This window comes from Bos taurus, chromosome 21 (assembly GCF_002263795.3).
Source record: "Bos taurus isolate L1 Dominette 01449 registration number 42190680 breed Hereford chromosome 21, ARS-UCD2.0, whole genome shotgun sequence".
Lineage (NCBI taxonomy): Eukaryota > Metazoa > Chordata > Mammalia > Artiodactyla > Bovidae > Bos > Bos taurus.
Genome location: NC_037348.1, coordinates 69,620,933 through 69,644,329, shown reverse-complemented (window position 1 = coordinate 69,644,329; position 23,397 = coordinate 69,620,933). Strand labels below are relative to the sequence as shown.

General features: G+C 63.6%; 1 protein-coding gene across 8 annotated transcripts in view; it reads right to left on the bottom strand.

Annotated features, from left to right (window-relative positions):
- PACS2 (phosphofurin acidic cluster sorting protein 2) overlaps window positions 1-22,706 on the bottom strand; it is a 63,902-nt gene extending 41,196 nt beyond the window's left edge. For 7 of the 8 annotated variants that reach the window (XM_024982228.2, XM_024982232.2, XM_024982229.2 and 4 more), the window contains exon 1: window positions 22,403-22,706. In XM_024982228.2, the coding sequence (XP_024837996.1) occupies window positions 22,403-22,521 (119 nt within the window). In that variant the 5' untranslated portion in view covers window positions 22,522-22,706. Of the gene's footprint in view, window positions 1-7,271; window positions 9,794-22,402 lie in introns of those variants that run through there. The other variant, XM_059879412.1, reaches the window with a different exon arrangement.
- Between the last annotated feature and the right edge of the window lie 691 nt (window positions 22,707-23,397).

Sequence of the window (23,397 nt, the reverse complement as noted above, 5' to 3'; positions counted from 1 at the left end):
CTCCAGGCCCCTTAGTCCATGGAATTCTCTAGGCAAGAATACTGTGGGTTGCCATTCCCTTCTCCAGGGGATCTTCCCAACTCAGGGATCGAACCTGGGTCTCCCACCTTGCAGGCAGATTCTTTACCATCTGAGCTACCAGGGAAGCCTATGGACAAGTTAAACTTCCTATCTATTTCTATATTCCTAACATATGTGTGTGTGTGTGTGTGTGTGTGTGTGTGTGTGTGTGTGCACACACGCTCTTTCGTGACTGACTCTTTGCAACCCCATGGACTGTATGTGAGCCTGCCAGGCTCCTCTATCCACGGGATTCTCCAGGCGAAAATACTGGAGTGGGTTGCTCTTTCCTCTTCCAGAAGATCTTCCCGATCCAGGGATCAAACCCGCGTCCCTTGCGTCTCCTGCATCGGCAGGTGGATTCTTTACCACTAGCACCACCTGGGCAGCCCATATCCCCAGTACTGTCTCTTAAATTCCATCAAATGCTTTTTCTGGATACAGCATATGAGTTTTCTCTTCACTCTGAATGTGATAAAAATAATTAGTACTCTAAGGTTAAATAAATCATTCACATACTCCTGAGATAATTTCTGTCATGAGATACTTTTGCCTTTTATTATCTTGTAGGGATATTTTTTTCCTGTCATTTTCTTCAGGGTTTTCACATCTATGTCCATGAGGTCCCCACTGTTGCGCTTCCCCTGGGTGTTTCCATGATTCTATTGTCCTCATAAAACGGAGAGTGTCACTTTTAAAAAATCTTTTCAATCTCTGGAATATTTCATATGAGACAGAACTTAATTCTTGGAAGACCTGGTAAAATTTACAAATAAAACCATCTGGTGTTCTCTGGAGAAGAAAAGGGATTTTAATATAACTGGTCTCTCCACATTTTCTACTTTACTAAGCCAGTTACTAAGTAATTCATATTATTTCTAGAAAAACCTCCTCCTTACTTTCTGTGTTTACTGACAGCACTCTCGGTGGCTTCGGCCCTGCCTCCGCGCGCTCCTCCCAGCACGTGTGCTTCTGCCTGTCGTTACTTTTGCCAGTTTGGTATATTATTGGTCTCCCCAAGCAGTCGACTTCAGGCTTTTGTTAATATTTAATACTGTTTTTATTTCATTAAATTTTGGTCCTTGCGATCTCCATTCCTCTGTTTTTATCCTAAGCTTCTCCCTGATCTCTATACAGCTTGAGCTGGGCGCTCCCACGGCAGAAGGCTTAGTCTCTCACTCTCTAACATCTGCATTTAAAATGAGGCATCTCAGTGTTCAGCGTCAAACCCACACGACACCAACTCAGGTTTCGACAGCACAGGGCCACCCACCATCCTCCACACAGGGCAGCCGCACTGCCATGCCAGGGTTCCCTAACCCCAGGAAGGGCGGTCCCCAACACCCACCCAGCACTCTGATTTCACAAGCCCCCACCACAGACGTGCTCTGAGCCTACCCACCCCCGGTCTCTCCCTGGCCCGTCTGGCCCAGGCCCCTCCTCATCCAGAGGGTCCCAAGAAGGACTGCCCCTTCTTCTGTCCGAGTGTGGACGCACAGAAGAACAACTGTTTCCGCTCCGTCTTTCTGCATTTGGTGGACTCACAGCTGGTTGATGGACAGCACACTCACCCCTTCCTGCAGCATCTCATTAGGCTGTCCAGCCGACAGGCTTTGCTCGGTGTTGGGGGAGCCGCTATGTCTGGGGTGCTTCGTCACACAGTCGTGTCTGACTCATTCTGACCCCATGGACTGTAGCCCGCCAAGCTCCTCTGTCCATGGGATTCTCCAGGCAAGAACACTAGAGTGGGTTGTCATGCCCTCCTCCAGGGGATCGTCCCAACCCAAGGAACAAACCCAGGTATCTGGCATTGCAGGCAGATTCTTCACCAGCAGGGACCACCTTCAACACAGGTGTGGAAGACATCTCTGCCCACGAGAAGGGGATGCCCATGATGAGCATGAAACGGCCCCAGACACACACTCCAATCCCAGGGTCTTTATTTCCAGCTGTGCAGGCAGAGCTGAGCCTGCGTGACCACTGCCAGCATGGAGACACCCAGGGGACGACACATGTCTCTGGGCACTGGCAAAGCAGAAACCAAGGAGTGCATGCAGGAGTCAGCTGTGAGAGTCAGCAGAGCTGCAGCACTGCCCACAGCCCAGGACACCTGGACAGGCTGGGCTCCAACTGGGCCAAAGGCAGTGTGATCCCCTCAGAGCACCTCTCGCCACCAGATGGGTCCCAGGAGGCAGTGCCAAGCCCCTGACTCTGGGGGCCTCTGTCTCTCAAGGCAACGCTTGGGGCTCAGGTTTCCGTGTGCCCTCAGGTCAGTGGGCCCCGCAGAGTGCATTCTCACAGAATGGGGCTCCCAGGCTGCTGCTCGGTGCCCACCCAGCTGGAGGGCAGGCAGGCCTCCTGGGGTTGGCCCTCATGTGGCCCCTTTCCAGATGGAGCCGCCCGTGCCCAGGACAAGGGCCTGTCTGGGCTCTGGACAGAGTCCGGAGGAAGAGAGAGGTGCCAGTGGAGGGGGAGTGGAGGGAGAGGAGAGAAAGGGGAGGGAGCACCCTGGGGGAGGGTCAGGCGCGTCCTCTCTGGAGCTGACTCGAGGAGGACTCACATGGGGCCTGGCACACAGGGTGCCGGGCCTGGCCGGGGCGGGGGGTGTCACTGAGCTCGGGGTCGGGGTCAGGGCCAGGGTGGATGGACACCAGGCCCTGGAACAGAAAGCAGGCAGGCCAGCGGCAGAAGGTGATCAGAGTGCCCTGGGATGGGAAAGCAGGACAGAGGGACCTTGGATCACCCGACAAGGCCCACGCAGAGCAGAGCACGACCGCCAGGGACAGGGCTCTGCCCAGGGGTTCAGGCTATGCAGGTCCCCGAGGTCAGGGAAGGAATGTCGGGGAGGGGTGAGGAGAGGGCCCCGTGTCCGGACGCCCTCAGTTTCTGTGAGTTACAAAACCAGTGATGTCTCAGAGAATTCAGGGGACCTGGCTTCGCAGACGTTGTTATACACAGGCCCATGGGACGCTTCCACGGATGAGAATGGGAGCGGAGAACCCCCGCCAGGGGCGAGGGTAAGGCAGTCTGTCCAGCCCTCCCCAAGTCACCCGCCGCAGGGAGGAGGCTGAGGGTCCCCCCGAGGCCCCCCAAACCTGGCCAGCACCTGCGCCCACTCCCAGCGCAGAGTCCCAGCTGCTTCACAGCCAGCGCTCTGATGCTGGGGCAGTGGGCGCCGCAGAGGGCACAAAGCCAGTTCTCCATAGAAGACCAACTGCCCCTCATTCTGCGTGTGGGCACCAAGCAGACACAGGAGCCTATGGCCCAGCCGCCCAGGGGCACGAGCGTGCCCACAGAGCAGGGTGGGCACCTCCTTTAGACCAAGTTCCCTGAGCCTGGGCTGCATTCGGCTGAGTGAGACTAGGTGGGGCAGGGTCTGGACGGAGCTCCGCAGGGTCCACGGGCCCAGGGGGGTGAGGGACGGAACAAGGAAACTTCTCCAAGGGGCTCGGCAGGCCTGGGGGTCTGGAGGCTGCTTCTACCCTGAGCAGGACCCCAGGCAGACCTGCCCAAGCCCCGCCCAGGGTCCCCACTGGGAGTCCAGCCGGGCAGCGGTAAGGATCCACGCTGGTGAGACCCCAGGCATCTGCTTTCAACGCTTCCTCACCCCTGGAGGCTGTAACTGCTGCAGCTGTGGGGAAGAAGTCTGCCAACGTCCACCTCTCTCTCTACTGTGGTAAAATACATGTAACGTGAAGTTTACAATCTTCAAGCAGCCGGCCCCGTGGCTTCAGGCACACTGGCACTGTGACGCCCCATCACCACCTGTGCCTCTTTCCCTTTGTGAAACTGGAACCCTGTCGCCCAGCTCCCTGACCCCCCATTCTGCTTCTGGTCTACTAATCCAACCGTGCCAAGGACCTTGAAAGAGGATCGCACACAACCGGCCTCCACGACTAGCCACATCACTCAGCACGTCCACCCGCGCTGTGGGCTCTATCAGCTCTGCCTTCCTTTTCAAGGCCGGGTCGGCATCCCCATGTGGCCCAAGCACATGGCCGGGCCACTCTCCCCGTGTGGACCGAGCGCGTGGCCGGGTCATTGTCCCTGTGTGGACCGAGCACGTGGCTGGGTCAGCGTCCCCATGTGACCAAGCGCGTGGCCGGGTCACTCTCCCCGTGTGGACCGAGCACGTGGCCGGGTCACTCTCCCCGTGTGGACCGAACACGTGGCTGGATCGGCGTCCCCGTGTGGACTGAGCACGTGTCCAGGTCACTCTCCCTGTGTGGACTGAGCGCGTGGCCAGGTCATTGTCCCTGTGTGGACTGAGCACGTAGCCGGGTCGGTGTCCCCGTGTGGCCCGAGCGTGTGGCCGGGTCACTCTCCCCGTGTGGACCGAACATGTGGCTGGATCGGCGTCCCCGTGTGGACTGAGCACGTGTCCAGGTCACTCTCCCTGTGTGGACTGAGCGCGTGGCCAGGTCATTGTCCCTGTGTGGACTGAGCACGTAGCCGGGTCGGTGTCCCCGTGTGGCCCGAGCGTGTGGCCGGGTCACTCTCCCCGTGTGGACCGAGCGCGTGGCAGGATCAGTGTTCCCCGTGTGGACCGAGCGCGTGGCCGGGTCAGTGTTCGCCTGTGGACCGAGCGCGTGGCCGGGTCGGCGTCCCCGTGTGGCCCGAGCACGTGGCCGGGTCAGTGTTCGCCTGTGGACCGAGCGCGTGGCCGGGTCAGCGTCCCCGTGTGGTCCGAGCACGTGGCTGGGTCACTCTCCCCGTGTGGCCCGAGCGCGTGGCTGGGTCAGTGTTCCCCTGTGGACCGAGCGCGTGGCCGGGTCAGCGTCCCCGTGTGGCCCGAGCATGTGGCCGGATCAGTGTTCCCCGTGTGGACCGAGCGCGTGGCCGGGTCAGTGTTCCCCGTGTGGACCGAGCGCGTGGCCGGGTCAGTGTTCGCCTGTGGACCGAGCGCGTGGCCGGGTCGGCGTCCCCGTGTGGACCGAGCGCGTGGCCGGGTCGGCGTCCCCGTGTGGTCTTGGTGTCTTTGCCCTTCCCTTCACACAGCAACACAGCCTGGGTGGCTGTCCACTCTCAGCTCCTGTGACCTGTGCCTCAAGGAGCCCAGGGAGGGAACACTGGAGAACACGCTGTTTTCAATCCCTCAGAACCTTCACCCAACGTGGGACAGTGGGGCTGGGGGCCATTCTGCCTGCTGATTTCCACAGGAGACGCACTGGGCCCGGGCCGAGGAAAGCTCCGGGCGCGCCCAGGTCCCTGGAGGACGGGGCCAGGCACCCAACCCAGGGGCTGCCCTGCTCCTCAGGACTCTAACCCTTCCTGAAATCGGAAACACGGACATTACTGTGAGCAGAGACAGACACGGCTGTGAGATGCGTCGCGGTGCCGACGGCAGACAAAGGACTGATGTCCCGGCACAAAGGCGCCCTCAGAGGAGCCGCCGGGAGACAATCGGCCCACAGAGGCAGGCGACGGCACCCAGGCGGCTCCAGGGGGGCAGGGCCCCCGCCGTGGCACCCCGCCTCCAGGGCCAGCAGGGCTCACGCTGACCACCCTACCCGTCGCCCCGGTGTTCAAGTGGAAAAGCTGCAGCCCCACAGAAAGCAACGCGACCTCAGCAGACACCCCCCATCAGCCACCAGGGACCCTCCCAGTGGCATCTGGGGGCAACCCGGGGCGTCAGGAGACCAAGTAAGGGGGCGCTGCCTGCTGGCGAGGGGCTGTCTCCCAAGGCGCCGCTCCACACCTGAGCCCGGCACCCTGCCCGCCTGCCTGCGTGGTCTCCTTGGGTCCAGAACCGTCCCGGTACCCTCGTTATACTCCCTGCTGCACTCAGACACATACAACGTGCAATCAGCCAGCCTAACCACGCCCAAGGGCACAAGCCACTGGCACTCAGCACGCTCCCGGTGCTGAGCGACCATCGCCTCTAAGTCCAGGACCGCTTCACCAGCCCGGGGTCCCTGCCCTTCCCCACCACCCTGACCGCGCAGTGGCAGCAGGGCTCTCCTGGTGGGCGTGGTCTGACGATCTATACTGGGATCACACACATGGCCTTGGGGGCCAGCTCCTCTGCCGGGCAGCGTGCCCTGCGTTCACCCACCTGGCAGGAGTCAGGACACACTTGGCAGTCTGGGCAGCCGCCATGAACACATGTGTGCAAGTGTGGCTCCAGCCCAGTTCCTCCTCTCAAACAGGGGTCTGCTGCCCACGTGGGGACGCTGCATCAGGCCTTTTTACTTTACAGTTTTTGGCTGAGCTGGGTCCTCACTGCGGTATGTGGGTTCAGTAGTCACAGAAGGCAGGCTTATTTGTCCTGTGGCATCTGGCTATTCAGTCGCTCACTGGGGTCTGACTGTTGTGATCCCACGGATTGCAGCACACCAGGCTTCCCTGTCCTTCATCATCTCCCAGAGTTTCCTCAAACCCATGTCCACTGAGTCTGTGATGCCGTCCAACCATCTCATCCTCTGTCGCCCCCTTCTCCTCCTACCTTCAATCTTTCTCACCACCAGGGTTTTTTCCAGTGAGTCAGCCCTTTGCATCAGGTGGCCAAAATATTAGAGCTTAAGCATCAGTCCTTCCGGTGAATATTCAGGGTTGGTTTCCTTTAGAATGGACTGGTTTGATCTCCTTGCAAGTCCACGGGACTCTCAGGAGTCTTCTCATGCCCCAGGGCCTGTAGGACCTTAGTTCTCTGAACAGGGATCAAAGCTGTGACTCGTGCCCTGGAAGGTGGATTCTTAACCACTGGACCCTGCACCGGGCTTCTGAAAGGCTGCCCCACCGTGTCCTACCAGCAGCGCTAGGCTTTGGCACAGGGCAGACCATGTGGGTCCCCAGGGCTGGTGAGTCCAGCCCCCACAGCGTGCAGCCCACGAAGGACAAGGACAGTGCTCCCTAGGCTTCCAAGAAACACCAGTGCCGGGCTGGCCTCCCAGGAGGACTCGCCTCCGGCACTCAGACCACAGCAGTCAAGCCGCGGCCACCTGGGGGGCTACCTCTGTGGCCCCAAATGGACTGACTGTGCGTAAGTGGGAGGGAAAACGAGGGGGCCTTTTGTCCCCAGGGGCTGAGCCTCTTTGCACGGTCACTGTCTGCCCCAGTGGGGGCTGGGGCCCTGCAGTGGCCGGCAACCCCAGGCCCGGCCTGAACCCCGGGGACTGGCCAGCCCGGGGGCAGGACAGGCCCACAGGCAGCGCCCTGGGGGCTCAGGCTGCAGGTGCACACGGGCAGCGTGGGTGCCCCGAGGCGCTTACTTTCAGGACAGTCCAGGGCGGGGCCGGGGCCAGGAGCCTCAGGCAGTGTCCAGCTCCCTCTGCACCCGAGTGCTGGTCGCCTGCTCCAGCCGGAGGCAACTGCCAGTTCTAGCTGGCCCAGGTCGGCTGTCTCCGGTGCCCAGGCCTCAGGACGCGGCTGCTTCCTGCTAATCAGGAGAGAAGGTCAGAGGTGCCTTCTCCGCTTCCCTGCCTGCTGTCGTGGGGCTGGGATGGCCTTGCAGGAAGCGAGGGGCAGGCAGGCACCTCAGCACCAAGGCCGGGGCCCTGGCAGGGGCCACCATGAGCCCCATTTCCTGCCGCAGCACAGGCTGCCCCCATGGGGGCCGGGGCACCAGGCGGTGGGTGTAAAGTCAGAGGAGCCACGCACAGGAGGAGCCGGCTGTGGCAGGATGGCCCGGACAGGCATGGGGGCCGCGCAGAAGCCGCATAGGCCCAGCCATCCAGAGAGAGCACCCATGTCCGAAGCCGGGAGGCCCCCAAGGGGCTGGGCAGACACCGGAGCGCCATCTCAGCATGGGGCCTGTGCCCAGCGAGCAACAAGGCCATCGGGACCCATCCGTGGGCCGTGACGACCAGAGACCCCGGGCGTGAGGGCAAAGGGGCTCTGTCAGGAAGAGCCCGAGCCCAGCACGTCCCTATAGGCAAGCAGCATTACTTGGGGGGACGGCAGGGTCAGCAAGGGACGTGGGGCGTGGAGGCGAGCTGGGCACCTCAGGCACCTCAGGGCCAGATCAGTGGCGCAGGAGGCCACCTCCAGGTAGCAAGACTCACGTGGGGACCGCGAGCCCAGCGGGCCGGGAGCGCTGCCTGCACCGGCTGAAGCCCACGGCCGCCTCCAGCCACGTACTCAGAACCGGCCTGTACCGTACCCCGGCGGGACCTCCCATGGGGGCGGTGAGGAGGGGTCCGCGTCCCAGCCCCTTTAGCATCCGGCTTCCCCAGGGCTCAGAGCGACGACCCTGGGCTTCCCCACAGTCCAGGCACGACCCAGGCCTCCCCAGCGAGGACCCACAGCCGGCTCTGGGGACCCCGAGGCCAGGCAGCACGGTCCTCGGTGACAGGCTCCCCCAGAACGGCAGCTGTGGGCCCCGCCCAGGCCCCGCCCCGCCCCGCCCTCAGGCCCCGCCCCACTTTCAGCTCCCACCTCAGGCCCCGCCCCCGCCTCAGGCCGGCTCCCGGGAGGAGAGACCCTGCCCTGCCAGCTGTGGGACATGGCTGTCTGGGGTGGTCAGGGGGCTCCAGGTCAGATGAGAAGGGGTCCGGGAGCCAGAGGGCAGGGCGGGGGCCCAGGCCTCTCTGACGTCTCACAGCAGCTGGTCCTCACACCCGACAGGCGCGGGTCCAGGCTGGGGGCACACCCAGCCTCTCCCAGCACACACCGCTGCGGCCCCCTGCCCGGAGGCTCCAGCGCCGCAAGGACTCTGGGGCACAGAGGGGCTGCAGACTCTGCTGCTGCTGCTAAGTCGCTTCAGTCGTGTCCGACTCTGTGCGACCCCATAGACGGAAGCCCACCAGGCTCCTCTGTGCCTGGGATTCTCCAGGCAAGAATACTGGAGTGGGTTGCCATTTCCTTCTCCAATGCATGAAAGTGAAAAGTGAAAGTGAAGTCACTCAGTCGCACCTGACTCTTAGCGACCCCACGGACTGGAGCCTACCAGGCTCCTCCGTCCATGGGATTTTCCAGGCAAGAGTACTGGAGTGGGGTGCCATTGCCTTCTCCAACTCTGGTTCCCCCTAAATCCACGTGAGACTACATGATGCTGTCAGAAGGGACTTCTGGGGATGATGAGGGCGGAGGGTGGGGCCCTGGTGAAGGGGGTCATCGCCCTTGTGGAGGGACTGCAGGGGGCTCCTTCGAGACTCCTCTGTGAGGACACAACAGAGAGACACACTGAACCAACCTGCGGGCGCCGTGGCCTTGGGCCTCCAGCCTCGAAAGCCTGAGAACTAGGGGCCTGAAGTCCAAGCCTGAGAACTAGGGGCCTGGGGTCCAAGCCCCAAAACCTGAGAACTAGGGGCCTGGGGTCCAAGCCCCAGAGCCTGAGAACTAGGGGCCTGGGGTCCAAGCCCCAGAGCCTGAGAACTAGGGGCCTGGGGTCCAAGCCCCAGAGCCTGAGAACTAGGGGCCTGGGGTCCAAGCCCCAGAGCCTGAGAACTAGGGGCCTGGGGTCCAAGCCCCAGAGCCTGAGAACTAGGGGCCTGGGGTCCAAACCCCAGCGTCCTGAGAACTAGGGGCCTGGGGTCCAAGCCGCACATCGGGGTGCTTCGCTGAGCTTATGGTGGACATGGGGTGCGAGTCTCCTAGGAGGACTTCCCCTCTGCCCCAAGCAGGCAGGTGTGCCCAGGACTGAACTCACTCAGGAATCATGGCCCCAGCTTGGTGGGGGCGGGGGCAGGGGGTGTCACCGGGCTGTGGTCCAGCAGGACGCTGAGCCCGGAACCCATACCCAGGGCTCCTCTACCCACACCTCCTCCCGCCTGTGCCCTGAGGCTCCTGCTGAGAAGCCTCCCCCAGGGAGCCCAGTAGGCCCCCACCAAGGGCTGGGTGCGGCGTCCACTGGGCCCCCCACAGCCGCCCAGGGGGCTCAGCAAAGGCAGGGCTTCCGCTCAGGGGTGCCCCTGGGCCCTGGGAGTGCCCGCCTGGCCCTTGCACTCGGGGCCGGCACTGGACACTGCAGGGCGCGGCCCTGTCCAGGAAGGGAACTAGAGACGGGAGGAAGCAGGGCGTCCAAGTGGCCCTCAGACGAGAGTTCCTCCAAGAGCCGGGCAGACACGGGGTCCCAGGGAGGAGGAAGCAACCAGGTGGCAGCAGACCCCAGGCAGCCAGACTCCGGACGTGCTTCCCAGCAGCTAGAGCACACACGCCCCGCGGGGAGCCACTGGCGGGCGGCTTATCACAAGCAGGTCAGAGCCGCCCCCAGGGTCCCCCGTCCCCGGGTGCAGGGCCAGAGCACGTCAGCTGGGGGGGCGGGCGTGTGGAGGCTGATCCCTTGTGAGGAGGGGTCTGGGACCAGGCCAGGGGGACAGGGCCCCACACTGTAAGGTCCCCACATGCTCAGGAGGGGCCAGTGGGAGAGCAGGGGTGCTGCGGGCCCCCACCCAGCACCCAACGGGGAGTCGGAGGCGGGGGGGCAGCCCTTCCCCCCAGCACCCAACGGGGAGTCGGAGGCAGGGGGGCAGCCCGTCCCACCCAGCACCCAACGGGGAGTCGGAGGCAGGGGGGCAGCCCGTCCCCGCCGTGACCTGAGCCCAGCACCCAACGGGGAGTCAGAGGCGGGGGGGGGGGCAGCCTGTCCCCGCCGTGACCTGAGCTGGAGTGACGCCCACGCAGTGCGCCCAGGGTCCCACAGATGCCCACGAGCGCCCTGCACCGCCCAGCCCCAGGAGGTGCCGTGCCTCCACCTCCGCTCAGACCCCCACACTGGACCCATCGTCAGCCCGTGTGCCCTCCTCAGGCCCCTCCTGGGGCTCCCACTCACCCAGACTCTGCACCAGAGACACGGGGCACGGCCCCAGAGAACCCCTGGCACCAAATGGCCATGCAGGTCTGAGACACAGACGTCCAGCCCCCCGGTTTCCCGGGGACCCCCTCCTCCCTGGACCGATAGCTCACAGCCCCAGCCTCACTCACTCCATCACTGCTGGGAAGCAGGGCCACCCGAGAAGAGCAGCTTCTCACAAGAGGTTCCCAGCACCCCCATCACGGCACATCCCCCCCAACTGCCCCGCCAGGGTTCCCATCACGGCACCCCCCATTGCTCCCTCTTGTCCCCCATCACAGCACCCCGTCCCCCCACTGCCCTCCCAGGGCCCCCATCACGGCACACCCCCATTGCTCCCCCCAGGGCCCCCATCACGGCACCCCCCTTTACTCCCCCCACGGCCCCCATCACGGCACCCCCCCATTGCTCCCTCCTGGCCCCTCATCATGCACCCCATCCCCCGACTGCCCTCCCAGGGCTCCTATCACAGCACCCCCCATTGCTCCCTCCTGCCCTCCCAGGGCCCCCATCACGGCACCCCCCATTGCTCTCTCCTGGCCCCCCATCACAGCACCCTGGCCCCCCACTGCCCTCCCAGGGCCCCCATCACGCACACCCCCCAAATTCCCCCTCAGGGCCCCCATCATGGCACCCCCCCACTGCCCCCCAGCCCCTCCATCACGGCACCAGGTCCCCCACCGCGCCCCCGCCAAGGGCACTCCCCCCGGCCCCGTCCCCTCTGCAGTCCGCCGCACCGGCCCTCCTGGAACCACTCGGCCCTGCCGTGCGGCATGACTGCCCGCTGCTCTGTGTCCTGGCACCCCGGGTCCATCCCCCTTCTCAGCCACACCACTGCCTTCCATCTGGGAGGGGGACGGCCTGTCGGGGCTGAAGCCAGGGGAGAGCAGGGTCACTGAGCGGGGGCCCCGGGCTCGGCCGCTTCTCACCACAGACCCAGGGTCAGCCCGGGGCCCCCGCTCGCCTGGCGTGAAGCCACCACTGTTATCTGCTCACGGGCCCCACCTCACGGCCTGTCCTCCACAGAGGGGCCCCGGGACCCTGGGGTGCTTCACGACAAGTTCCCTTTTCCCACCGCAGGGCCCCTGCCCTGCTCCGTGAGCCTGCGTCTCCCCCTGAGACGGGGTGCCAGGTGCGCCTGCTCCTGGGGAATGAACCCAGAGAACGCACCATGGACCCGCAGGCTCGTTCTCAGCGAGGCACGCCAGGCCTTGCTGCTCAGCTGGTCCGCATCTGTGGGAAGGCGCTGCAGGTGTCCCCTGGCCCACCTAGACCTCACGCAGCCACAGAGAAGCCCCCGGAGCGAGCGCAGGCTCTGTCTCTGCTCGTCTGCCCTGCAGCAGTCCCGAGGAGGTGCCCAGGCCCCAGAGCCCCAGGGTCAGGTGAGCGGGGGGTCCGCACACCCTGGACACCCCTGGACGCCCAGTGTCCCTCCTGGGCCACCAGCCAACCCAGTCCCAGGACGTGCAGACACCGCAGGCAATCCCCCAACGTCAATGGAGTTGCGCGCCAGCCACAGGGGTGTGGAGGTGGGGGGAGGGGCGCGTCAGAGCCAGGGGCCGGCTGGGCGGGGGGCGGGGGGGGGGGTGCAGCCCGCAGCCGCGCTGGGCCCCCCACGACCCACAGCGCCTCCCAGAGGCCTGGCCGGCACGCCGCTGCTCTGCAGCACGCACAGGCCCAGCGCCAGGCCACCTGACGGGGGTGGGGGCAAGGTCAGCCTGCAGACCCCCAGTCAAGCCCCAGAGGAGCCCGCTGTACCGAGCCTCACTGATCCGAGTCACCGGGGCTGTGTCGCGGGCCCTGAGGAAGACTGCGTTTGCTCTTCTCCAAAAGGGAACTCGAAAGTGCTCTCCTCAAAGGTCTGACCAACACGTCTCCTCTTTATTCCCGTCTCCTCTTTACTCCTGTTGCAAATAACCTAACGGGAAACCCCACTGGGCCCCCCAAGGAGCCGTCTCCAGCAGGAGGGCCCAGTGGGGCCTACGCAGCTGGCCCCCTGCCCGTGGGCGGCCCCAGAGCCTCCTCCACGTGTGGACGGCAGCTCTGGGCTCCCATCGGGCCCAGAGCACGTGCAGGACAGGGCGCCCCAGCCCCCGATGACCGTCCCAAGCAGCGGCTGGTGTGGCCTCTGCAGATGGAGCGCTGGCCGTTGGCTGAGCCAAGCCCAAGGCCCTGGGGAGGGCGGCCAGCTTTCTCTCCGGGGAGCTGGTGCCCAGGAGGAGGCTGTGAAAGGGGACCAAGGTCAGGAAAGCCGGGCTCACCGTGGGTTCCCTACAGACTTGCTCCTCTGCCCACAGAGGCGGGGGAGGGGGGGTCCCCTCTCTGTGCCAGCGCTCCCCTGAACAACCTCCACCATCACCCCAAAGCCAGCATGACACTGTGGCTGTGGTGACCCCAGCATGGCCCCGAGGGTGCAGCAGCCCCCCCCAACTCAGTCACTCACTAACAGACCCCTGAAGCCTTCCATGACAGCCCCACCCTGGGCAGGCCTCGGCTGGCAGTAACGGGCCCAGACGACCTCCACCGTCTCAGGCATCAGCGCCGGACACTCAGCCTTTCCCGAGCCCCACCCCGGAAAGCCTCCTGGGGGCTCATGCCAAGTGGAGCCCCCTCACCAGCTGCCAGATGGGCCCCGTCCCACCCACACTCCTCTGGGGGGGCCGGCTGGTGTGCACCCCAGCACCGCATGGACAGCAACGGTATTTGTGAACACGCTCCACAAACAGCTCGTCTCCCACCAGAGCTGGGCTGGCAGGAGGGCACACGGTTCAAGGTGGTGACTGTGGTCCACTCACCTGCCAGAGCGTGACAGCACTTAAACCACGTCGCGACCAGATGGAGCAGAACATCTGGAACCCAAGCTAAGGCCCCGGAATGCAAACTGTGACGGAAGAGCCCATCCCATCCCATCCCTTTGCATGCAAAGGCAGAAAGGTCTGGACTGGCCACCACCCAACAGAAGATATGGCACCATCGCCTCGAGGGTGGCTGCAGGGCTGGGCAGCGAGGCTCTGGGAAGAGACGGGCCCGAGGTCCCAGCTGCTGTGGGTCCACGGCTCCTCACTAAGGGCCTCCCTGTGGGGGCGTCACCACTGTTCGGATGGGGACGCGTGCCCCACAGACAAAGCAGGCGGGGACAAAGGAGCCCAGTGCCAACAGGAGGTGGCACGCGGCCTGTTCAAGTGGCCTGGGGCAGAGGCAGCCGGAACCCAGGCCACCAAAGGTCACAGCCACGTCTGGGCAAAGGGCAGTGCCTCCGAGGGGCACCCCCGCCTACAGTGCTCTGCCTTCGAGGGCAGCAACGCCCAAGCCCACACGATTCTGCTCAGGCCTCGAGCGCGTACAGGGCTGCCCGTGCTGGGCAGGAATCACCCCATGAATGCTGAAAACAGAGCCGGGATGGGAGACTGGACACGTGCGGCCACTAGGCTGAGAGACCGGCATGTCTGCCTGAGCAGAAAAGGCCAGGCCAGGGCGCCCCACTCTGCACTGGGGGCCCTCGCTGCTGGAGACAGGAGCCCCTCCTGCAGACCTCACCTGTCCCAGCCCCTCCGCTGCCTCCCCACGCCCCACCAGTGGGACAAAGGTGCAGGCCACCAGGAGCAGCCTCCTGAGAACGGAGCTGGGGGCGGCCCCGCAGCAGGGAGGCGCCGTGGCCTGGCTGGGGAGAGGACGGAAGGCCAGTGGGGCAGTGGGGACCGGCCAGCTGCCGCGGGCCCAACGGGAAGAAGGGCAGACCCGTGCACAGCGTCCCCGTCACCGCGCAGCTCCAGGTGCTGTCAGGACCCAGGCTGGCCTGACCACGCAGGAGACCCTAGACCTCGGCTTGACCTCCAAGGGGGAGAAAGACCAGCCCAGCAGAGTGGCTGCTGCGTGCCCACCGCACTGAGGGGCTCCCAGAGGACACGAACCTCTCACCCCGGGGGCACAGCAGCGGGCGGGGGCCACGTGGAGTACACAGAGCTTCACTAGAAACCCCGTTTCACAGGCAGGGAGGTCCTCGCGACGCGTCCTGGGCCTCCGCAAAGCCCCCCAGCCGAGGCCGCGTGGGGGCAGAACGGGACTCAGCTTCCACAGATGCCCACGCTATTCTGGGTCCACTCTCGGTCACTGTCGGGCACCAGGCACAGGTGCTGGGAGGAGCCAGCAGCTCACGCACTCACCGCCCTCCGTATCCTGGAGCCCAAAATACCCAGCACCGGCAGGAACAGCTGTGAGCCAATTCCCACTGAGGCCGGAAGCCCAGGGGCCGGACTGCAATGTCCGACGGGCCCAGGCCGTGCCCGCAGGGGCCACGCCGGGCCGGTGGGGTCTGGCTGGGCAGCGGTGCCAGGACACGGCCTCAGAGGGTCCCATCCTGCCACCCACCTGCCCGAGCACCCCTACCTTGGTGGCCATGGGTCACTCTGGCCACAGCAAGTGACGCTCAGGCTCCCAAGGGATCCCCAAGACCCGAACTGGAGTCTCCACGTGCAGAGCCCCCAACTCTCCAGACTGCTCTCTGGGGCAGACCCTGGCCCCGTCCACCCGCACCGAGGCCCCCCTCACCCACCTCGCTGTGGGGAGGGGGAGCCAGGGCTGGTGCCTGGATACTGGGAAGACAGGAAGGGCAGTGTGCCCGTGAGCGGGGCCCATGCAGCTGACTGCCCGGAACAAAGCGTCAGGGGAGGCACCACCTGCCCCAAGCAGCTGCCTCCGTCCACACTCACCCTCAAAGGCAGCACTTCTCGGCGCTGAGCCCACCTTGCCACCTGCTGGGGGAGCAGCCCACCGCCCAGGTGTGCACGGGGCCTGACACTGCCATCGTGGGGGCAGGAAAGGTGGTGACCGCAGCAAGGGGCCAGGCCTCCCCCTGAGACCACAGTCCACAGGCTCAGACGGCTGAGGTCACAAGCCCCGGTCTCTCCCTCAGCGCAGCTCTCGCCTCTTAAGAGCCCCAAAAGCCCAGCCCACTCTCAACCCCGACCTGCCCTCCCGACCCCACCCACATCCAACCCACCTCAGCCTCCAGCTAAATCCATGCCCACCAAACAGATCCACGGCCTCCCAGGAACTCCAAACTCGGCCTCATGCTCAGCCACAGGCACCTGCCCAGCACCGCTCCATCACGGCTCTGCCAGCGGAGGGGATGGCCCATCTCACCCGCTTGCAGGCCCTCCTGCAGGCTGGGGTGCCAAGCCGCACGGGCACGTTTCCGCAGGGAGGAGGACTGAGGACTGGCCGCTGAAACAGGGAGGAGCAGAGCCTGCCCGGCGGCCAGTCTGTGATGCCAGAGGAGAGGGCAACCGCACGCCCACCGAGTCCAGAGGCAAGGGGAGAGCTGGGAAGAGGAGAGTGCCTGAGGACTTCCCAGGAGTCATGAGAACCTCCCTCCCAGAGCCCAGAGCCCAGTGAGCCCAACTCAGGAAAACCACCGCCCAGAGCCCAGAGCCCAGCGAGACCAACTCAGGAGAACCACCACCCAGAGCCCAGTGACCCCAACTCAGGAGAACCACCCACCCCAGAGCCCAGTGACCCCAACTCAGGAGAACCTCCCACCCCAGAGCCCAGTGACCCCAACTCAGGAAAACTACCCACCCCAGAGCCCAGAGCCCAGAGCCCAGTGAGCCCAACTCAGGAGAACCACCCACCCCAGAGCCCAGCGAGACCAACTCAGGAGAACCACCCACCCCAGAGCCCAAAGCCCAGTGACCCCAACTCAGGAGAACCACTCGCCCAGAGCCCAGTGACCCCAACTCAGGAGAACCACCCACCCCAGAGCCCAGTGACCCCAACTCAGGCACACAAGAGAAACCTCCCCTGGACACCAAAGAGATGACCACAGAGCCACCGGGGAGAAAGGACAGACCTTCAAGCCAGTCACACCCGACTGATGCTGACCTCACAAGAGCCAAACTGAGAGCCACGCTGGGGAGACGCCACCTGGGACCCCACAACCGGCAGGACACCCTCTGGGACAGTGGAAAGCATCTCAGACACCCTGAAAGAATGTGAGTTATCTGCAGACCCTCACTGAAGAGAAGCCTAAAGATGTACTTTCAGACAGAAGGAGGAGGGAAGATGGGGCTTCTCTAGTAGCTCAACTGGTAAAGAATTGGCCTACAATGCAGGAGACCCACTGGAGAAAGGATAGGCTACCCACCTCAGTGTTTTTGGGCTTCCCTTGTGGCAAGCTGGTAAAGAATCTGCCTGCAATGCGGGAGACCTGGGTTCAATCCCTGGGTTGGGAAGATCCCCTGGAGAAGGGAAAGGCTACCCACTCCAGTATTCTGGCCTGGAGAATTCCATGGACTGTAGTCCATGAGGTTGCAAAGAGTCACACACAACTGAGCGACTTTCACTTCACACTTCTGAGATGCAAAAAGAATAAAAAAGTGGTGAGTTTTGACATTAATCAACTATTAACAATAGAAAGTAATAACAATAATCTCATACGGGCTTAAAAAGACGTTAAAATGCTCCACACGAAAGCACGCAGACGTGGAGGGACAGGTCGGACTCACGTGGTCTAAGGTCCCTGTTGTTCAGGAAAAGAATGTACGGTTAAGTCCAAACCACAACAGCAAGCGTGCAATTTACACGGTAACCACGTAAGGACTAGGAATAGTGACGAGTTTCAAACTAATAAGAAATGGAAGAAGGGAAAACCCATGCACAGTAAGGCACAATGAAAAAGCGAAACTTAGAAAATAAAAGGATGATGAGGACAAAAATAAAGTGGCAGACACGAACCCAACTATCAGTAACTTAGACAAATAACAATGGACTGAACGTCCTGGTTAAAAAATAAAGACTGTCAGATTAAATGAAAGCGAAATCTAGATGGTGCCAAATAAAAAACACACAGCCAACCTGTGAGGACACAGGAAAGTTTAAAGCAACAAGGTGGGGAAAGATATAGCAGGCAGGTGTTTCCAACAGACAGCGGAGCGCTACACTGTCACCAAGTCTGTCTGGAGGAAAAGCCCCGCTGGGTGCCGGGCAGCCCTGACCACTCAGGGCCTGTGATTCCGCAGCCGTGTGATCTAAAGACAGAGCTCCGGGGGAAACAGACAACCCTCCAGGCTCGGAGACTCTTCTGTGCTTTCCAAGTAGACAAGAAAGGTAAAACACCTGAAGACACTATAAGCCAAGCGTGACCCACAGGGACAGGCATCAGACGTGGCACCACCAAGTGCCAAACACAAGGCCCTTTTCAGGACGAGCAGAGCATGCATGGACGCTGGCTTCAAACGGAGCCCCAGAGGAAGTCCTAACATTCTGAGGACCTGGTGTCACACCGACCACCCTCTGTGACCACAACACAAGTAAGTTAGAAACAATCAAAGGAGAAGAAATGAACTCACCAATGGAAAAATAAGAGAAGAAGTCTGGATGTGAAGAAACTCAGATATCCATCCCACCACGTTAAAGAAGGAAAAATGGAACATCTTTTGAAGATTTTAAACTCAACAACTCTACACATAAAAGCTTGTGAAATGCAGTCAAAACATTACTTATTTTGCAGCTTTAAAATCTTACAAAAGGGACTTCCCTGGTTATGTGGTTAAGAATCCACCTACCAATGCAGGGGACACAGGTTTGATCTCTGGTCTGGGAGGATGTCACCTGCTGCGGGCCAACTAAGCCTGAGCACCTCAGCGACTAAGCCCGCACTGGGCGCCAGAAGAGGCCACTGCAGAGAGGGGCCCGCGCGCCGTGGTGCAGAGGAGCCCCGCACACCCCAACCAGGGAAGCCCCCACGGCAACGAGGGCCCAGCGAGGCCAAAGGCAAATGAAAACACGAGTGATTAGAAAACTGAGCACAGAAGGAAAGGAGGGAAAAGGAGGAGCTGCATATCCATCCTAAGAGATGAGAACACGGACACGAAACGAAAACAAAGAGCGTAAACAGGAAGGAAGATGTGAATGTTCATTAAAAAGGAACCTGATGGACCCTTGGTGAGATGGATCAGCGCGTGGACGCCCACCCACTCGGTCAATGGGAGGGATCACAGGGGACAGCTCTACAAGTCCTGCAGGCACTTTTTTAGAAAAAGAACATTAGGGACAACTTTTTGCCAATCAAGTTGAAAATCAGGAAAAAATGGACAAATTCACAGAAAAATGTATTTCTAAAGCTAACTGAAAGGCAGGGATGGGGGTCCTACAACCATTAAAGCGGTCAAGTCAGGAGTTACCCCTGGCCCAAAGGAACCTGGAGTCAGGTCCCCTGACCGGCAATCTCACCATCGCCTGGACGTTCAGGGAACAAACAACTCCTGCTTCGCACAGACACGCGTGGGGCAGCTCACTTTGCAGGTGTCTTGGCATCAAAATCGGATAAGGGCAGCGGATGAGCAGATTACACACCCCAGGCAGAGATGCGAAGTCCTGAGCAAAGTCTGATGCCATCTGCCTGCCTGCAGGAAGGGGACCAGGGCACCAGCACGCTGGCACACCGCTATGTTTCCAAGAGGGAGAGGCAGGTTTAATGCTGGAAGAGCCACATCAGCAGGGAAAGGAGCAGGATGACATCCGGCTCTGCGTGTTTGATCACACCCAGCGCCCGCACACTACAAGCGCCCGGCGCGCCCCCACGGAGAAACCCAGTGCAGCCTCCAAAGTGGCTGAAGGTGAAAAGACGGGCTAACACAGGACCCGCACAGAATGGCAGGCGGGCGACGCCTGGGGCACGTGGCCCACAGGGCGGCCACGGCCCGGGCAATCGGCACTCGCCCTGCCGTGGGCTGCAGCGGACCCAGCACGCAGACGCCAAAGCTTAGACTCCAGCTGCAGCCCCTTCCGGAGGGTGAGCCAGGCAGAGGAGGCCGACAGGAGGGTGCACAGGAACGTGAGCACTCAGTAAGCTTGCAGAGATCTGACCCTGTGACGTCAACTCACAAACCTCAACGGGACAGAAAATTAGGGGATGAGTACAAGGGTTCAAAATGCCCGAGACCCCACTGAAGCGGGTGGAGGGGTGGGTGGGGGGTGCGGCAGGAGGCTGCTCAGGGAATCCCCGCAGGGGCAGGGGCAGCGGGACACCAGGGCTGAAGGTCACTGCAGGGGGTGTGGTCTGTGCCCCCAAGGAAATCCAGGAAACCAAGCACCAGCTCCCAGGGAGAGCAGAGAGCTCTCCCAACAGCCCTGGGGAGGACAGACCACAGGACTAGACCAAGGCCAACACCAGGCGCACCTTGTTGGGTGGCAGCATGGCCTTGCAGAGAAGAGGGTGCTTTCAACACAGCGCTGAAAAGGAATTACTAGCCCTTAAAAACCCACTGAGGCTCAAGTCGGGGGATAAAGCAGGAGGAAAAAACTGGCAAGAGAAATGAACAAGAATTTCGCTGACGGGGAAGTACAAGTGGCCTACATCAGTAATCAGAGAAATTCAAATTAAAACCACAATACCATTTCACACCCACCAGATTGGCAGTGATTAAAAGTCAGGCAGTGCTGGCAAGAATGCAGAGCAGCGGGGACGCCAGTGGGGGTGAGCTGGCACAGCCGCTCCGGGAAGCCTCCTGGTAGTAACACCAAGCACACGCCCCCCCCCCCAAACGCTACTGCCAGTGCGAGAAGGCCCAGGGTGGGAGCATCACTAGTCCAAACGGGGGGCCAGCCACAGTGCCCAGACAGAGCGAAGACGCACCGCTGTCTCACGGGGACCAGCAAGCACCCACAGCCGGCAGCTCCAGCGGTCAGAACCGGGCGTGCGCCGAGCACACGGTCAGAGCAGCACCTCTGCGCCCAGTCTCCAAACAGGCAGGGTGGACAGCCTGCCGGCTCCGGAGGGCAGTGGGGCCAGCAGCACCCGTGGGGAGGGCTGCGCTGGGACGGGCAGGGGTGCTCTGTGCCTGCCCACCCTACGGCCGCTGGGCCCCACGCCCACAGAACAACCCTGCCTGCCCTGCCCCCCCCAGCCCCCGCAGAGCTGTGGAACCCCGACCCCTGGCGCTGCCTAGCCCCACCCCCTATCCCGCCCCTCCCCCCCCACACACAGCAGGGTGGGCGTCCTAGACCAGCTCCATGCCCCAGACCCCCGCCGCCTCCCCCTCCTCACTCTGGTTAAAACCTCAGTGGTCTTTTCAGAGCCCCAGGAGGCTGCTGAAAGGTGCAGGAAAGGCAGGCTGCACTCCTAGCTCTGGGGGGAGGAAGGGTGTATGTACATGCCAGGAGGGGGGCATCTGTGCCCCCAGGGAGAGCAAGAGGTCTGGTGGGGGGGGTGCTGACGGTGACAGCAGAGAGAAGCAGCACTGTGGGGGGGAGGGGTCCAGCATGACCCGACACTGGGCCCAAAGCCAAGATGGGAGAGAGGAGGGTGGAGACCAGGCCTGGGCAGGTGAGACCTCCCAGAGAGGAGGCAAGCAGGCAGACGTCCTGTGAACACCCCACCCTCCCAGAGGCCCACAGAGGCCGGGAAGCACCCAGTCTTCCACTGGGCACAGCCACACCCTGAGCTGCGGGCCCCGCGCTTGGAGGGCACCCCGGCACCTCTGCGTGCCCAGCACCTGCCCTGCACACCTGTTGAAGGCACCGCGGCAGAGCGCACCCCTCCACACACACGGCCACGTCCTCCAGTCCTGCTGGAAGGTCTCCCCAGGGAGAGCTCTTCCTGGCTGCCCGCCCGCAGCCCTCGTGGCCTGGTGTCCACTGCAGAACCAGGCCCTGGCATGACTCTTGTCTCTCTCCCCGTCAGCCTGGGAGCTTCCTCAGGAAGGACCACTGATTGGGAAAAAACCCACAGAGCTTCCAGCTGGCAGGAGAAGCAGGGGCTGGCCACAGCGCTGCCCCGTGGGTGAGCCTCCTCCAGCTGTACTGCTGGGGACAGGACGCTTCCCCACCAAGTAAAGAGGGCAGCGTCTCTGGCGATGGCATGATGCAAGGAGCAGTGTTTATGTCCAGGAAAGTCCCCAAATTACAAAGCACAGAGCAAACAGAGAAAGGGCGGACACTCCGGCCAGCAGGATAGAGGGGTAGGGCCAGACCCTCAGAAGGACGAAGGACGAAGCAGTACAGCTGTGGTTCGAGATATGCGTGTCCTCTGGACACTGCGCACCCGAGAGTGACTCCCAGGCCACTCAGGCGTGACAGTGTGGCCGGACGCAAAAGGAAATCTATGGTACCCGGTGGAGAGAGGGGACACCACACCCTAAGTCAACTCCACCGGCACCGCACGGGTAGGCAGGTGCAAGGATGCCGGACGTGCGCGAGCCAGGTGAGCGCCCGCGAGAGCCCGGGGGACCGCGCGGGGCCTGAGAAAGCCGGCGCCGCTTCCTCGGCTGCACTGGACCGAGACCTCAGGGACCATCCACGCGTCCGGGTTCGCGCGCAAAGAAAGCGCGCGCCCGACGTGGGGCGCCAAGGCCACGGCCCGGGGTGGGGATCCCGGAGCGGACGGCCCCCGGGGCAGGCCGCCGGTGGGAGTCCCAGGGTGGTCGGTCCCAAGCGGGGACCCCAGGGTGTACGGTCCCGGTGCACGGCCCGCTGGGCGGGCCCGGTGTGCAGGTCCCGGGAGGCCGGGCGAGGGTGCAGGCCCGGGCGGGGGCCCGGGCGCGAGGTCCCCGGGGGCCGGTCCCAGGGGCCGGCAGGTGCGCGCGGGAACAAAGCGGCGGGCGGGCGGCGTACCTGGGCACGCAGCTGGGGCTGGAGCCGTCCACCTCCCAGGTGGCGAACAGGTTCATGGGCACCGGCGTGTTGAGCGCGGCGGGCGCGCCGGCCAGGCCAAGGCGGCCCCGCTCGGCCATGGCGCCGGCCCCCGCCGCTCCCTCGGCGGCCTGGGCTGCGGCCGGGCCGCGGACGCGCGGCGGGCGGGCGGGCGGGCCGGGCGCGCGGAGGGCGGCGGCGCGGTCACATGGCTGCCGGGCGGTGGGGCCGGCCGGGCGGGCGTCGGACAGGCCCGCGGGCGGCGACCAGGCTGCGGCCGCCCCGCCCCGCCCCGCCCGCGCGCGCGCCCGCCGCGCGCGCCCGCCCCCGCCCGCGCCGCCGCCGCCCATTGGCTGGGCGCGCGCGCTCTCGCCGACTCGTGCCCAATCACGGCGCGCGGAGGGCTCACCGGAAGTGAGGTTCGCGCGCCCCCTCCCGCCGGCGACCCAGAAGGCGCCCACCCCCTGCCCGCGGCCCGCGGGAGCGCGCCCCCGCGCCTGCGCACAGGCCCCGCCCAGAGCGCCGCGCCCCGCCCCCCGGGAGCGGCAGGGAGGGTCTGGAGAGACCCCAGGATCCGCCCGCGACCCTGAGCCCCACAGCCCCCGGCCCGGCCTCCGCGAGTCCCCGACCCCCAGAGCTACGCATCCCTGAGTCTGCCCGCTCCCACGCTCTCCCCGCGTCCCCTGACGACCCCCCTTTCCCTGCCGTGCCCCGTGTCCTCGGCCCCGACTGCGTGGACCACCCGCCAGGCCCCCCTGGAGTCCTCCGGAGGCTCGCCCACCCCGCGAACCCGCCTTGTGCCCCCGGCGTCCCCTCGCGCCCACCCCCGCCCTGACTGCCCCCGCGGATCGCCTGGGCGGGACGTGGACCCGGAACACCGGGGTTGCGGGGGCCAGCCGCATCTCCCTCCTCCACCCCGAGCTGCTGCCCGCGGGAGCACTGGGGCGCCCAGGGGCTCGATGTGCTCCTCCACAAAT